At 38.2% G+C, this 14,673-nt stretch overlaps 2 protein-coding genes across 3 annotated transcripts; one reads left to right on the top strand and one right to left on the bottom strand.

The window, feature by feature from the left end:
* Positions 1–186: 186 nt before the first annotated feature.
* On the bottom strand, positions 187–7,132 carry neu1 (neuraminidase 1). The gene is made up of 7 exons (XM_086013890.1): positions 6,878–7,132; positions 6,357–6,546; positions 5,641–5,903; positions 5,374–5,556; positions 2,878–3,097; positions 1,657–1,893; positions 187–1,389 (listed from the first exon to the last, which is right to left on the bottom strand). Exons 1-6 carry the CDS (start codon positions 6,971–6,973, stop codon positions 1,673–1,675), a joined length of 1,173 nt encoding a protein of 390 aa, XP_085870016.1. The 5' UTR covers positions 6,974–7,132; the 3' UTR covers positions 187–1,389; positions 1,657–1,672.
* Positions 7,133–9,194: 2,062 nt separating this feature from the next.
* Positions 9,195–14,398, top strand: tmem268 (transmembrane protein 268). 2 transcript variants are annotated; one of them, XM_086014649.1, is made up of 10 exons: positions 9,195–9,405; positions 9,853–9,905; positions 10,451–10,544; positions 10,643–10,737; positions 10,825–10,932; positions 11,450–11,602; positions 11,681–11,791; positions 12,558–12,647; positions 12,768–12,977; positions 13,368–14,397. In XM_086014649.1, exons 3-10 carry the CDS (start codon positions 10,451–10,453, stop codon positions 13,533–13,535), a joined length of 1,029 nt encoding a protein of 342 aa, XP_085870775.1. In that variant the 5' UTR covers positions 9,195–9,405; positions 9,853–9,905; the 3' UTR covers positions 13,536–14,397. The 2 variants fall into 2 exon arrangements, with proteins under 2 accessions (XP_085870775.1, XP_085870776.1); XM_086014650.1 differs by lacking the exon at positions 9,853–9,905 and having other exon boundaries at positions 13,368–14,398.
* The last annotated feature ends 275 nt before the right edge of the window (positions 14,399–14,673 follow it).

The following is a 14,673-nucleotide window of genomic DNA, read 5'->3' as shown; positions in this document are numbered from 1 at the left end:
ATACAAAGAAGCTATGCTGCTTATTTGTACTCCCCTTCTTTATCCCGAAAACAAATGAAAAGGGGGGCGGGGGGTAAGAAAAGTATAAATCTAAGCGTCACCTAAAAAACTGTCAGAGGTTACTGGGAAATTTCGTGAGATGGGAGCCGTTTGGGAGCCGATGAGGGATTAAAAAAACCAACAAACGACTGCATGTGTACTTTATTAAAAATAGAAAAATATTTTGTAATAAATCTGAATGACTCAGCAATGGAAAAATGATTTGCTGAGCTGGAAAATGATGCAAAGAGAAAACTGTCAACAGTGAGGGTATTCCAGGTCATGGTCATGCGTTCTTACACAAAAAATATAATTTCCACAAACATCTTAGTTATATTTGTTTTTCTCGACATACTGTATGATAAAACAGTGTTATTTTAGTATGCTTCCACGGCACAGCCCAGAATAAACACACACACAATGTTTTCTCTAAAAATAATCAAAACACTGACATTCAAAACTTTCCACTACATGATGCCATAGATACATTTTCTTAAAATAACGAGGGGGAAATACAAAACAGAATCAGGCAAATGGTAATATTTTGGCAATAACAATTTATTTGTCTTGATCAGAGGTGTTGGCAAGGAGCTCATTTGAATTGGTGCAAATCCCAAAATAGTTAAAATAACAAAATGTAAAAATATATTCCCTACAGCCTACACATTGATTGCATTATTAGTAGGAGTGGCTTCAAGGTCCCTCACATTCACCCACACTTACGCACTTTTAATATTATTGCCATGGTTTTAAGCAAACCAGTGAAACTCAGGAGGAAATTCCAAAGTACAGTTCATTCATCAAAAGGCCATGAACATGTTCTTACATTTTGTAAAGGAATTGATACAATCAAATTGAAAGTATGATATTTTAAGACAAATGAGCAAAGTTGAAACACAAGTACATTGCATACTTGGATAAAAGTCCTTAAAAAATAAGCAACATTAAAGCCTTGTTGAACTCTACTGAACTCCAAGCACAGCTGAAAACTCAAATACAGATTGTGATGGTAGATATCACAACTAAAGAAAAAGTGTTTGTTTTCAATATAATATGTAGTTTGTACATGTCCTGTTGGGTTTGGGTGGTCAGCACCAGAGCAACACACGTTTAAAATAATCGTACTCCACATTTGTTAATTTTCATCCTGAAATAAATTCTGTCTTAATAAAGACGTTCTTTGCTTAATAAAAGATAGACGCAAGTCAAAGAAAACCAATTATGGCCATCATGGAGCAGGGCTTCACATTTCAGGTAGTTTGCATTCTAAAATTTAAAAAAAAAAAAAAAAAAAGTCACTTTTGTTCCTTCCTGAGAAAGTGTTCCCATTTTTCCTTTGGCGGTCAAACCCTGAAAAAAAAAAATCATAAAAGTCATATTCAGATACTTACTTCTGCTTTTCAGTCTGGATTTATGATGCATCAGTTACACAATTCAGATTACTTTGTACTCTCAAGGTGGCACAATTTCTTTATTATTTACAATTTTGGATTCGATTTTAATTTCTAAACTTCCTCCGCTATGATTAATACCGGTACTGTGCAGTAAAGTCATAATTTTAACAAACAAATGTGCTAATTCTCAACCTTAGTTAAAGTTCAGAAAGTTCAACCTCACCTGTGATTCATGTGCATTACCGGCCTCCATACAAGTGGATCTTGGCAAACGAGACGGTCTCATCGTAGTCTTTCTGGCCCTTCTCGTAGATGACATAGATGTGTTTCCGGTCGTCCACAGAGTCACTATCCAGTGAGGTAATGCAGGAGTAACCACTTGGGCCCGGCCAAATTTGCAGAGCCTCCTTCTCCCAGGAGTTACCATCAGTCAGTGACCAACGTAAGGTAAGGTTAATCCCTGCCGGTTACAGTTCAGTTAGTCAGGATCACAAATGTACAACAAAAATGATCAGAAAGGAAATATTGTCATAATGATCTCCGTTTACACAGACACACAAAAATGACAAATGCTGTAATATGCATGCCAAGCCAGGAGAGGTTTTGGGAAGAAAAACAGTCTAAGTCTTAGTTAGTTTGGTTAGTTTCAAATCTGACCTAGAAACAGTTCATCCCCAAACTATTCATAAATTGACCATATTTCAATACTTTAAATCATTCTAAAGGCTTGTGTAGCACAACTAACATAGAACATTGTAATCAAATAAAAATTCTGAATATGCAGTGCTCAGCATGAGTACACCACCCTTGAAAAAAATAGAAATTTTATTCAATATCTCTATGTACATAGGAACAATTTCCCCAAAAATATTTTTTGTAGGATATGTGTTTAACTCATAACGTGAAAGTAAGGTTGATAATAAAATGCATACATTATAAAATCTTAAAAGGACAATGTGTAAAATTTAGTGCCATCTAGTGGTCAACTAAAAAAATGCAACGAGCTAAAATGGACGTGTGTGCATTTTAGTGCCTCTAAGAGACCACACGTCGCAAGCCTACCAACAATTTCTTCAGCAGAGGTGCAAGAAAAATGTCATCACAAACCACTTCTAGTATTCGCTTAAGTCATGAAGTAACTGCATTGCATTTGTTACACATGGAGTAGTCATGATGCTTGGGAACAACATTCGCTAAGTTTGTCTCTTTGTAGCACAAAGATGGCAGCGAAGTGTAGCAGCACTGTAGATATGACTACTATTGACAAATATAAATTATTTTTGCATGTAACATTGTCGAAATATTAAAATAAAAAATCTACATTTTTACAGAAATGATAACGATGTTGTCTTCAGAAACGTCCACTTCGAGACCAAATATATTTAAAGTTTTAAGCGCTAAAATGCATCAGTAATGTAATCAAAAACAGTGTACTGGCCCTTACTGTGTTGTGCATTAGATGGGTTAGTGAAGAAGAGCATCCCCTCTTTCTGAAAGGCCCCGGCTGCTACTGCGGGATCCACAAGCTCATAGTCAAAGTACAGGTCGTCTATGGGCAGGGACATTCCGCCATCTCGGCTTCGCACCACCACGCGACACCTGCAGTGGTAGTTGTTCTGGTTTCGGACATTGATGACAATGCTTCCATCGGTCATTTCAAATGGCTGCAGAAAAGCAGAAGATTCAAACTAGTATAAGTGGAAGTCAACCCCAAAATTGTCTTTACAAGAATGTAAAGAATGTAATGTTCTATGCAGGCCCACTGGTCTAAACACGACATTCTTCTTGATATTGTTTGCGGAATATGAGTTAAGCAGTAAAATCCACCCATTTTTGTCCATCTCAGGGGATTGCGGCCATTTCGTCACTTTCTGTCGACTGAAAATGGCATCACAGTTGCTCAGCGACCAATCACGGCTGAGCTTCGGAAAACTGGTGAGCCGTGATTGGTCGTTGCCTGAGCCCTGAGCAACTGTGATGTCATTTTCAGTCGACAGCAAGTGACAAAATGGCCGCCCCCTGAGATGGCTAAAAACAGGTGGATTTTGCTGCTTAACTCATAGTCCACAAAAGCAATATTAATCAGAATGCCGTGTTCCAACAAGTGAGCCTGCATGGAACATATTCTTGAAAAAAATATGTTTGTGTTGATTTGAAGGAATTTGGTTAACAGTAGTGGTTGTTATTCCACATCTCCAGCTAGCGTAAATGTAGACTTCCAAACCCAAATGTTTTCAGACCACAGCAAACATAATTGTTAATTGTTACAACACTTTGGGAGGGGAGTGTACATTCATTTTTTTTTTTTTTTAATTCAGTCTATACTAACGTCACTTTTAGGGCTTTGACTCATTTGACTCCAAAGAGGTATACTGGTCAAGCATCCAGCTAACAGGCTATTGTTCCCTTACAGGAACATCTGTTGGCGAGTACAACTGAAAACACCAGATGTTAATTTGTCCTGCTGACACGACACTCAAGATCTGAACTTTGTTCTAAGGCTTTGTGATCCAACTAGGACTAAACATGGATAAGCCGCAACAAATGCTACGGTGAACATAAACTGGTCAGGAAGGTGAACTGCGGGAGTCTATCTGCACCTCCCACCTTGGGGGATATTTTGCCTCCCCTGGGTGGTCGGGGACATGCAATCTGAGTGGGCCATGTTCAAAGCCTCTATTGTGAAGATGGTTGCTCGGCGTTGAAGCCAGAATATTGGTGACTGATGTGGCAGCAACCTGAGTAGCTGCTGGTGAACACCAACGGTAGAAGGCGACTGTCAAGCCTTTAGGTTTGCGTTTCAATTTACCAGTCAGTCGTCATTCCAAATTCTTACTGAATGCAAAAAAGCTGCTGCGAGAAGCCAGCTATGGTGATTGAAGTCTCGCTAATGAGCAACTCCAGCACCGGTTGGCCATTTTCCATGCACTAATGTCTGCTCCTTGCAAGTGTTTTCATTTTGTATTTGGCTTCTCCTCCGAGTCAATAAATGGCTGAAAGTGCATCAGTGAGAGTGGCTCTCCTTTTTTTTCCTACTTTACTCAAAAATTATATTGCATTATAGACAATAATATGTTCTATGCACCGCTAATAGTTTAAACACGGCATTCTGTTCATATTCCATTCGTGGAATATGAGTTAAGCAGCAAAATCCGCCCATTTTTAGCCAACTGGGAGGACGGCCATTTTGCCACTTTCTGTCAATGAAAATTACATCACAGTTGTTCAGGGCTCATGTAACGACCAATCATGACTCACCTGTTTTCTGAAGCTGAGCCATGATTGGTTGTTACCTGAGCCTTGAGCAACTGTGATGTCATTTTTAGTCGACAGAAAGTGGCAAAATGGGCGCCCCCTGAGATGAACAATAATTGGTGTATTTTACTACTTAAAGCGGAGGTCAACGCAAACATGTTTTTTTCAAGAATATGTTCTATGCTAGCCCACTAGTTGAAACAGGGCATTTTAATAAATATTGCGTTTGTGGAATAAGTGTTAATCCACTTGTTTTGAGCCATCTCTGGGGGCGGCCATTTTGTCTTCTGTCAACTGAAAATGACATCACAACTACTCGCAAGGACCAATCACGGCTCAGATTCAGAGAACAGGTCAGCCGTGATTGGTCGTTGTGAGCAGTTGTGATGTCATTTTCAGTCGACAGAAGACAAAATGGCCGCCCCCAGAGATGGCTAAAAACGAGTGCATTTTACTGCTTAATTTATATTCCACAATCAGAATGCCGTGTTTCAACTAGTGGGCCTGGTGGGAACATATTCTTGAAAAAAATATGTTTGGGTTGACTTCCGCTTTAACTCATATTTCACAAACACAATATCAATGAGAATGCTGTGTTTAAGACTAGTGGGGCTGCATAGAATATATTACTATAAAGATTTTTTTGGGTCCCCCAAGCAGTATAGAAAATGGATGTTCTGCGTACCTGGCACTCATCAGGATTAAAATCTAGCGGCCTTTTCTTCTGGTTGTAAGGGATGCTTTTCAGCGCTGCACCATTGAACCATGTGTGTCCATGGTCATCACTCAGGATGCAGAAAACACCATCCCCTTCCAACGTTCCATGACCACATACTACCAACCTTCCCTGGTTTGGCTCGTAGCGTTTCTGTTGTGGGTGATAAATGAGGGGGGAAAAAAAAAAAAAAATCAACATTTTACAATGCTGTGGAAATATAACATTTTTACTTACTTGGATACCCGAACCTGGTCCAGGAGCAAAATTCTTGACTCCTAGCTGGACCGAGAGGTTTTTTGGTGGACTCCAGCTCAGCCCGTCATCCTTGCTTTCTACCATCATGGTACTAGCAGGTCGGCAGTTGTACAGGTGGAAACAGGAAGTGTAGATCAGTATAACTGAGCCCACTTCCTGGTCTACCACCACCGAGCCCAGGTTCAGACCATCCTGGGCGAGTCCGTCGTCGACAATGAAGCTGGTCGGTGACCACGTGGATCCTAGTGGGATGAAGGAGAGGAGGCCGGAATTATCCGAGAGGAATGATAAAGGATATCCTTGGGAGCCTGAGTGTTCAGGATTTTTGCTCAGTGGTTGCAAGGCCACAGGTGATTACGCAAACTTCCCCCTTTGTTTTCCTCCTCTGTCTGGTTTGATGCAGATGGCGGCTTCCTTCACTCCCCTCTCAAATCATCAGTCCGCTCTGTCCAAAATTTGAATGTTTTTGATGACCTCAAAGGAGCCTGGCCGATTTATCAGTCGATATTAGGCGCATGATCCGTGTAAAAAACAACAAACTTCACCTTTGAGTGAAATACTCCCTGAACACAGTCTGACAATGAGAGCACCACTGCCACCTACTTTACCTACTTTTGTGTGAGTGAATGTTTATCCAACTCCCATCCTAAATCTGATAATAGTTAAACGGGTGCAGGTTGTGAGGGTCGCCCTACCTTTGTCAGTGGACCGCCGCATCGCAATGAACTTTGCTCCCGTATCGCTGGCTGACGACTTTCTGCCCTCGGCAAAAGCCAGCAGACTTCCCATGGGGGTGAAGGTGATCAGAGGGATCCTGTAGGTGTTCACCTCCCCTTCCACCCCGCTCACCCACAGCAGCTGTTCTTCAAACAGCAGGGGTTTGATCTGGACCAATAGAGCAAAGCATCTGAGATAAATAGAAAAATAAGGGGTCCTCTCATTTTCTATTACTAAGTAGCTAAAGCAATAATTAAGTCATATTTACAGTAAATATTTATATAAAAATACTTCTAGGACCCAAAAATTTATAAAGTAACTTACGGCAATAACAGCGTGTTTTCTTGTGCTCGTTAGTCGTGTTTACTTTTTTTTTTTAAATTGATTATTTTTTTTATGAACTGCTCGCAATGAGTGCAGTAAGGCGTCAAGTTAAATACACCACAATACTATTTAGTGACTGTCGTTTCGGACAAGTACATGTTTTGTTTTGTCTTACCGTGACAGAGCCGATGATGACAGCGGGAAGTAGTAGCGACAGTGCTGTCGCTAGCACGCTTCCTATTTTAAGGTTCCTTCCCCGTACAAGAGACATTTCTTCTGTATGAGCAGAAAATGAACATACATGTGACAAGATCTACTTATAAGTGTAGATAAACAAAGGAAAACTCAGCATTCAACTGGTCCACATTGCGACCCTGAATCAGCAGCAAAGTGGTGGCTCATGTGACCAAGGTGGGCGGTCACATGATCACACGTCGGGATAAACCCGGAAATAGAACGTGCTTTGAACTGGTTTTACATGATAAATACGATCACTATTTTAAGAATAAATGCAAATATTAAGTACACAAATTATTGTAAATTACACACATGCCGTGGCAACCATAATATTAATAAGGTAATAAACATAATTGTTTTATGTTTTAAATGGAAAGTGAGTAATTTTCTGTCGCATTTCACTTGGGTGTAAAACTTATTATTATTATTATCATTATTATTGTATAATTATGTTATATTATTATAATAATACAAGAATAATATATAATTATGATATATATTAATAATATATATTCATATATATTATCAATATATTAAATAATATAATATATTATATTATATAATCCCGCGACCCTTGTGAGGATAAGCGGTATGGATAATGAATGAATGAATGAATATTATATAATTATAATTATATAATTATTGTATAATTATATTATTATAATAATATAATAATAATAATATTATTATATAATAATAATCAGGCCGAGCCAAATCTGTTATGGCAAAGAAAGTTCTAGTAAATTATGAATCGAACAATTGAATGCTCTTCCACAAGAAAGCGGTACATAAGTACGTTTTGTGGCTTTTTGTTTCGATGGTGTACCGTGAAGTTTTTTTTTGTAATGACTGCTTTTGTCACAAATGGTTGCTAATTATTTATTATACCACACGATGGCAGTAATTGACCTAAAACAAACAGGACTCCGAGCGCGACACACAATTAGAGGCCAATATACAATTACTGTATAGTTACTGTATAGTGTACCAATAAACCATAATCTGTGATTGAAATCCACAGCAATTTTGAGCAAATGTGAAAAAAGCAAATAAAATAAAAAACATCATGTTAATATGGAAAACATAAAGCACATAAGGAGTAGAAAACATACATTTCTGGATTTTGAATGACTAGGTCTACCTTATGATGTCGTAGAGATAAAATGAGTAAGTAATAATGATAATAACAATATAAAGGTTGAAAATACCAACAGAACTGAAATACAATTACTTGTGCATGATCTGTTTCAGGGAACACAAGTGGCGATCTCCATCTAAAATTGAAACCTCCGCAATATTCATTTGGTCAATCGAATTCAAATGAAATGCCAGGTGTTTTTGTTAAAAGGGTCCAGAAGTATTTGGCCAATGCCACTGATGTTTTATGATTTGCATTTATATATCATAATAAAGGTTTGGAAATGAAATGCAGACTGTGAACTTTATATATTGCAATGAAAATATGAACATAATCTTAGGAAAACCTCTTATGTATAAACTGAAAATCTGTGTCTATTATGGTGATACAAAAAGGTAAAACTTCTGTCTGGACCTCAATGTGCCTGGGGAAAGATATAACAATGTAACTAAAGATAAACTCAAAAGGGCAGATAAACAAAAGCTAAACCAAACACAAGTGCCAACGTTTACTCTTTGATAAAGAAATACAGACCAACCCACCTAAGTTATAGAAGAAGAAAATATTAGCCTCTGATTCTGAAAGTATCTAAGGTATTTGAGTTTGAATAAAACGTTTAGCTACTTCTAGTCTAAACCAATAAGTTAGTTTTCACAGTCTTCTCTATCTGCCTTTTTGTGACCTTGATGCATTTTTGTCTAAATAGTCTGTACCAATAAGAATGTATAATACGTGTGTATTCCAGCGAATCAGCAGAGTTGTGCAAATGAATACAGGGAGTTCGTATTGTATTTGTATCTATGTGCCATATATACACAGCAAACACAGTATTTCATTTTATTTCATGAAACCCTGACTATTGATGTTATGATAAACAATGACTTCTTGGCTATGTTCACAGTGTGTCAAGAATATAAAAATAAAAGTTTTCATTATCCTGGGTGTATTTTTACAACCTTGTCACGGATATGTCCTCAAAGACACCAGGGAACTGTTTGAAATTGTGAAAAACATGCACAACATGTGCTCCAATCTAGTGCCGTAGACACTCTCCCATTGAGCGTAATGTTGCGTTTAAACGTGAAGAGCATTCCGGTAGTCATGGGGCAGAGCTGAGCTGAGTCACACGCTAAGAGAGAGAGCGAGAGAGCAAAAGAGAGAAGCTGAGAACTGTATCCAAATGTGAAAGTCTCGTATAGCGTACGCCTCAGTCAGACTGACCTGCTTTTAAAACATGGCAATATCTGGCAACAACATATCAAATGGAATGTAAAAAAAAAAAATCATCCTAGTTTTGTTGACATGAAGGACTTTAAGCAGGAGAGCAGGTAGGGAATATTTTATTATGTTTGATTGCAAACTAAACTTTGAAACATATTCTCCTTTTATAGTTGATTCACGCCCAGGATGCATTTGACAATGTAAAAACGTGTCTTCTACGTGATCTCTTCTATTTAAATAAAAACACAGAAGAATTAGAAGACCAAATGCAGTTGTGGTGTGTTGATTCCCTTTTGTGGTGAAACACTCAAGCTAGCTCTTGTGCAATTTGTGTGAAAGTAACTTGCTATACTACTGTGTAACTTGCTATACTAGTGTAAATGTCAGTGGTGGAGTGAAGGGAGATAAATAGGATATGAAACATAAAGAGCAGAGGGGTGGAGTCTGCACTTTGAATGACGATGACATATTGTGACAGGACACGTTGGTGTTAAAATGTGACTGAGCAAAAGGAGAAATATTCGGGTGATTCAGCTGTTGTTGTTTTTTCACAGACATTAAGCTGCCGAAAGGAACACGTGTGGTATGCAGAAGAAGGCATGTTAAGGTGCAGTGATAAGATGTCTTATACTCAACGTGAAGTCTCTTTTTTTGTTGTTCTGCTTTGCTGGCAGATTGCAGCATAACAGTTATGTGGTTTGCTTTTGCTCCATTCTCCCAAAAAGGGAAAATATTCAGAAATATTGCATTATATAATGACTTCCTCCTCTGGATTTGGTCTCATGATAACGAATGAAATGCTACTTCGGTGTCTCACGCAAACTTGCTTCCTGTGTCATGTGTTGATTTGAAGTTTTGTCTGCACCCGACATTGCGAAATGATGCGCGGCTGCAGTCACAGACGGCCGTTAGATCTTTGTTTAGGTTTGCACGGCTGCATTTTTTTAAGGACATTCCATTCATTTTCCGGATGTTCTCTATAAATACACCCAACAAAAATGCAAACACAATACTGTTGTTTGCAAAATGCATATTTTTCTTATATTTTTCACATAGGTCTAAATTTGTGAACACTTCTCCTTTGCCGGTGTGGCATATCAAGATATGGCTGTCCATAAAAGTTTTTTTTGCATTTTTTTTTTCTCTGAGCAGATGGAGGACAATAATTATAATGATCAGATGATGGAAGAGAGTGACGTGGATGAATCTCAGTCGCAGACCATCAACAAACCCAAATGGGAAAATGGTAACGTGATTATATCTTTACTTATAATTTTTTATTTCTCATTTTGTTCATCCCTTTTCCATACATGCTCAACGCACACATCTCTCACATTCTTTTAGGTCAGTGTGTTCTGGCAATTCCAAGTTATTCTTTAATAAACCCCAGCTTTGATCTTTCACTGTGCAAACCCACATTGGAGAGGAAAGGCTTCCAGGTACACATGATCATTGTACAATTTGACATCTTATTCTGTGGTCAAGTGGAGTGCATACATATCATTTCATCTTTCTTATCATGTTAGATTCCAATCACAGACATTGAGGTTCCGCTGAAAACAGCCCTGGAGGTTCCTGCAGTCAGAAGATTTATGATTTTCAACTCGTCCCTCTTCCATTTCATAATGGCGCCGGTAAGGATGGTCCACTTTCACGCGTGCAATTCCACATTCAGTAGTGTGACTTGTGACTTGTGAATATGTGTGGCTACTATAAAGCTTGACCACTGGGATTTTTTGAATTGTGATATTTGGCAGAATAAAATTCCGATAACCGATTTATTAGCCGATTCAAAGAATATGTTATGAATAAAATAACTTCTTTCTCAACGCTTACAACAAGATAAGAATTACTGACAGAACATTTCATTGTTTTACACCTTTGGTATTTTTACTCTCCAACAGAGAAAAAAAATCAGCTATTTAAAAAAAAATGTTTGTTTGTCTTATGGAAAAAACTGAAAAAAAGTTGGAAAAAATAGACAACAATTGGCTCACAAGAAAAATCGGTAAATTTTGGACGATTTGAAAAGGGCTAATATTAGCTGATTAAACTTGCTGGCTGATGATCCAGTCAGGTCCAGAGAAACACTTTGAATGTTTGGTAAGCATACTAATTAGTCTAATTATTAGTTATTTCTCCTTCCTACAGATTCTGTATGTGGTGTTGTGGTGCGCCGTCTTCTCCACTCTGCGCCTCTACATGACCCTCAGCGACTACTGGATCTTGTGTCTGTGTGTCAGTCTTATCTCCATCTTCCTCACCACTGCTATCGTGTTTGTTCTCAACCACAATAAAAAGGAGGTAAACTAATCTCATTTGGATGTCTGTGAGATTCAAACATCTGTCATTTACATTCAATTAGCATTATGTCCGTGTCAGATCAACATGAACTTGGATGTGCGGCTGATCCAAGTAAACGAGACGATGGTCGAGCACAAGCTGCTAGTGGCCGTGGCCGACTGGGTGTACAACTGCAAAGGAAGCATGCAGGTTGGTCCACTAAAATCAACCAGTATAAATAAACCAGAATGTCTTTAAATGCTGCAATTAACTCCGAGTTTGAAAACAAACTGTTCTTTAAAGTTTAAATGCAACCGAAACATTTTTTTTTTCAAGAATATGTTCTATATGTTCTAATATGTTCTTCAGGCCCACTAGTTGAAACACGACATTCTGATTGATAATGTATTTATGGAATATAGCAAAATCCACGCGATTTTAGCTAGCTCAGGGGGCTGCCATTTTGTCACTTCTGTCGAAAATGACATCACAACTGCTCAGGGCTCAGGTAAGGACCAATCACAGCTCACCTGTTTTCTGAAGCTGAGCAACAATTGGTCGTAACCTGAGCCCCGAGCAACTGTGATGTTGTTTTCAGTAGATAGAAGTGACAAAATGGCCGCCCCCTGAGCTAGATAAAAACGCATGGATTTTGCTGCTTAACTCTTATTCCACAAACACAATATTAATCAGAATGCCTTGTTCAAACTAGTGGGCCCGCATAGAACATATTCTTGAAAAAATCTGTTTGGATTGACCTCCCATTTAAAAGTTAAATACAACTGAATTGTACCTGACAAATGTACTGTAATGGATTAAAAAAACAATTAAGCCACTGGGACCTTATGCAGTTTGATCACTCGAAATTCATATTGATTAACAATTTATTCTTCAATGAAGCTAATAAGTATTTATTGACGAGGAGAAGATATAATTTGCAATGTGTATAATGCAAAGGTTTGCTGCATTTCTGTAGCTGTACTTTGTGTATTGGGACATGGCTGGTTGTTTGCAAACGCTGACTGAAACGCTGGAGGAGCACAGTTTAGCGGGCATTGACACCTGGGTGAGTTATCTGCGTACTGCGACCAACATCATTTCATGGCTATTTATTTCTGGAATGGAAAAAGCAAAAATTCAATGTGTGTGGAGACACTTAAGTTATCTGGTGTGGCTCTTTCGCCAGAGCAAGGTAAAAAAGAAGATGTCCCATCTCGTCCTGGTGGCCGAGATCTCGAGCAGGGACCACGAAGAAGGTCACTCGGAGGTGGAGCAAGGTTCAGAGGAGCAGAGGCCTCTGCTGAAAAATGATGACAAAGGCTGCACTTCTTCTTCTTCTTCTTCTGAAGTCACGAACAACTACAGTCTCATTCCTGATGCATCTTTACCTGCTCGGGTAAGACAAGCAGTCGCACTACAAATTCTTGTAGGCTAAATAAACTGCTGCATATAGGCAAAATCAAGTTATTGGCGCCCTTGCCAAAAGTGTAGAATGATATTACAATAAAAATGTCTACCAAAAATGTTTACCAGTATATTGTAATTGCCTGTACGTGCCACAAGATGGCAACAAAACACTACATGAAGCTCCTCAACTTACTTCATCATAGTTCTTTGGCTCCAAGATGCTCCAAGATGGTGTAAAAGGAATCCTTTTATTTATGAAGTAAATAACAGGGGGTAGATTCCCTGCCCGCCCCCCCAAAGAAAATTGCAAATGTTTGATGTTCACTGCATATTTAAATACATACTTCTGACAGTATTAATAATTTGTCTTTTGCTGTAGGCAAGAGCCCACCAGCTGTTAATGACCTACAGCTCCGCCTACGTGAAGCTGCTGGTGTCTGATAGGCTGTCTGGGCCGTCACACCATCACCTCCAACCACCAAGGAACCACTGCTCCACTGCATCATTCTGCCTCTGCCAGTTCATCAAACTGAAGATTCTCGACTAGCACAATAGACTGGACGCACAAAAAGTGGACTATTTGAAATTAGACTGCATGTCCTCTTCTGTGATTGGCTGGTGGTCAGCCCCTTATTCTCGATTTACTGTATAGTTATGTACATATGATGACTTCCTCTAAAGGAGGGGTTGTTAATTCATCTCACCATGGTAGCCATATTTTCTCCATGGTCATGAAGTTGTAACCCAATTTAATAAAGGCCATACAAAACAGCAACAACCTTTGAAAACACATCACATTTTTATAAGATATTACACGTAATTTACACATTAACATGCCTTTCATATTATTAGGGAATTGTAAAATTAAATTTAAGGTAAATTTGTCCATTCATCATGAAGAGTATTTGTGCTTTGCTAATCTCAGAACACCTTGAACATTTGTTATATGTCATCTAAAAACATGTTTCATGGGATCGAAGTCAAAATGTTCGGGTTATTCCACACCAAACTCGTTCAACTATGCCTTATTTTACACATTGGGATACAACCCAGAAATTAGCCAGTATCATTTATAATCCATTTATAATCCTTTCATCCAAATCACAGCCCTGTTATGGGCATGTCGTGAGCCCCACCCAGAGAAAGTTGGCACTCTATGAAGGAGAGTGGAGAGGGGCATGTAGCATGAGACTAAATGCAACAATTTCAGAGACGCTGGCTCTCCTCAGGAGGATAAATGACCATCTGTGATCCTGAGCACACAAGGCTGGATCAGCTTCCAGCTTTTGCTTCCCAATTCCCATCCCATATCTGACCATACTTTCCATACTGATCTGTTGGTGACCAGATGTTGCCTTTTTTTTGGACATTCCATTTTTGGGGCACCTACAAAAAAATAAAAAATACATAGCAAAATAAATGTGGAAATAAATACAAAAAGAAATATATAAATAATGTTAAATATCCATTCATTTATTTGTTTATTTATTTATTCATTTTAAATTATTATAATTTTTTTTATTTTGGTAGTTTTGGTCCTCCATATATATATATATATATATATATATATATATATATATATATATATATATATATATATATATATATATCCATATATCCATATATATATTTTTTTAAGTATCGTGTTACCGTTTTTTTTTTTTAATTAATTCTCTAATCTTAGT

The sequence above is a fragment of the Filicampus tigris genome, chromosome 18 (genome assembly GCF_054856515.1).
Source record: "Filicampus tigris isolate MCC_2025a chromosome 18, RoL_Ftig_1.0, whole genome shotgun sequence".
NCBI lineage: Eukaryota > Metazoa > Chordata > Actinopteri > Syngnathiformes > Syngnathidae > Filicampus > Filicampus tigris.
The sequence above is the reverse complement of the archived record's forward strand: the minus strand, read 5'-3'. Positions and strand labels throughout refer to the sequence as shown.

Coding starts and splice junctions, on each gene's coding strand:
- tmem268 (XM_086014650.1), top strand. CDS start 10,451: ATGGAGGACAATAATTATAATGATCAGATGATGGAAGAGAGTGACGTG. Junction 12,648..12,767: donor TAGCGGGCATTGACACCTGG/GTGAGTTATCTG, acceptor CTCTTTCGCCAG/AGCAAGGTAAAAAAGAAGAT. Junction 12,978..13,367: donor ATGCATCTTTACCTGCTCGG/GTAAGACAAGCA, acceptor CTTTTGCTGTAG/GCAAGAGCCCACCAGCTGTT.
- neu1 (XM_086013890.1), bottom strand. CDS start 6,973: ATGTCTCTTGTACGGGGAAGGAACCTTAAAATAGGAAGCGTGCTAGCG. Junction 5,557..5,640: donor GACCAGGTTCGGGTATCCAA/GTAAGTAAAAAT, acceptor CACCCACAACAG/AAACGCTACGAGCCAAACCA. Junction 1,894..2,877: donor CCCATCTAATGCACAACACA/GTAAGGGCCAGT, acceptor TGTAACCGGCAG/GGATTAACCTTACCTTACGT.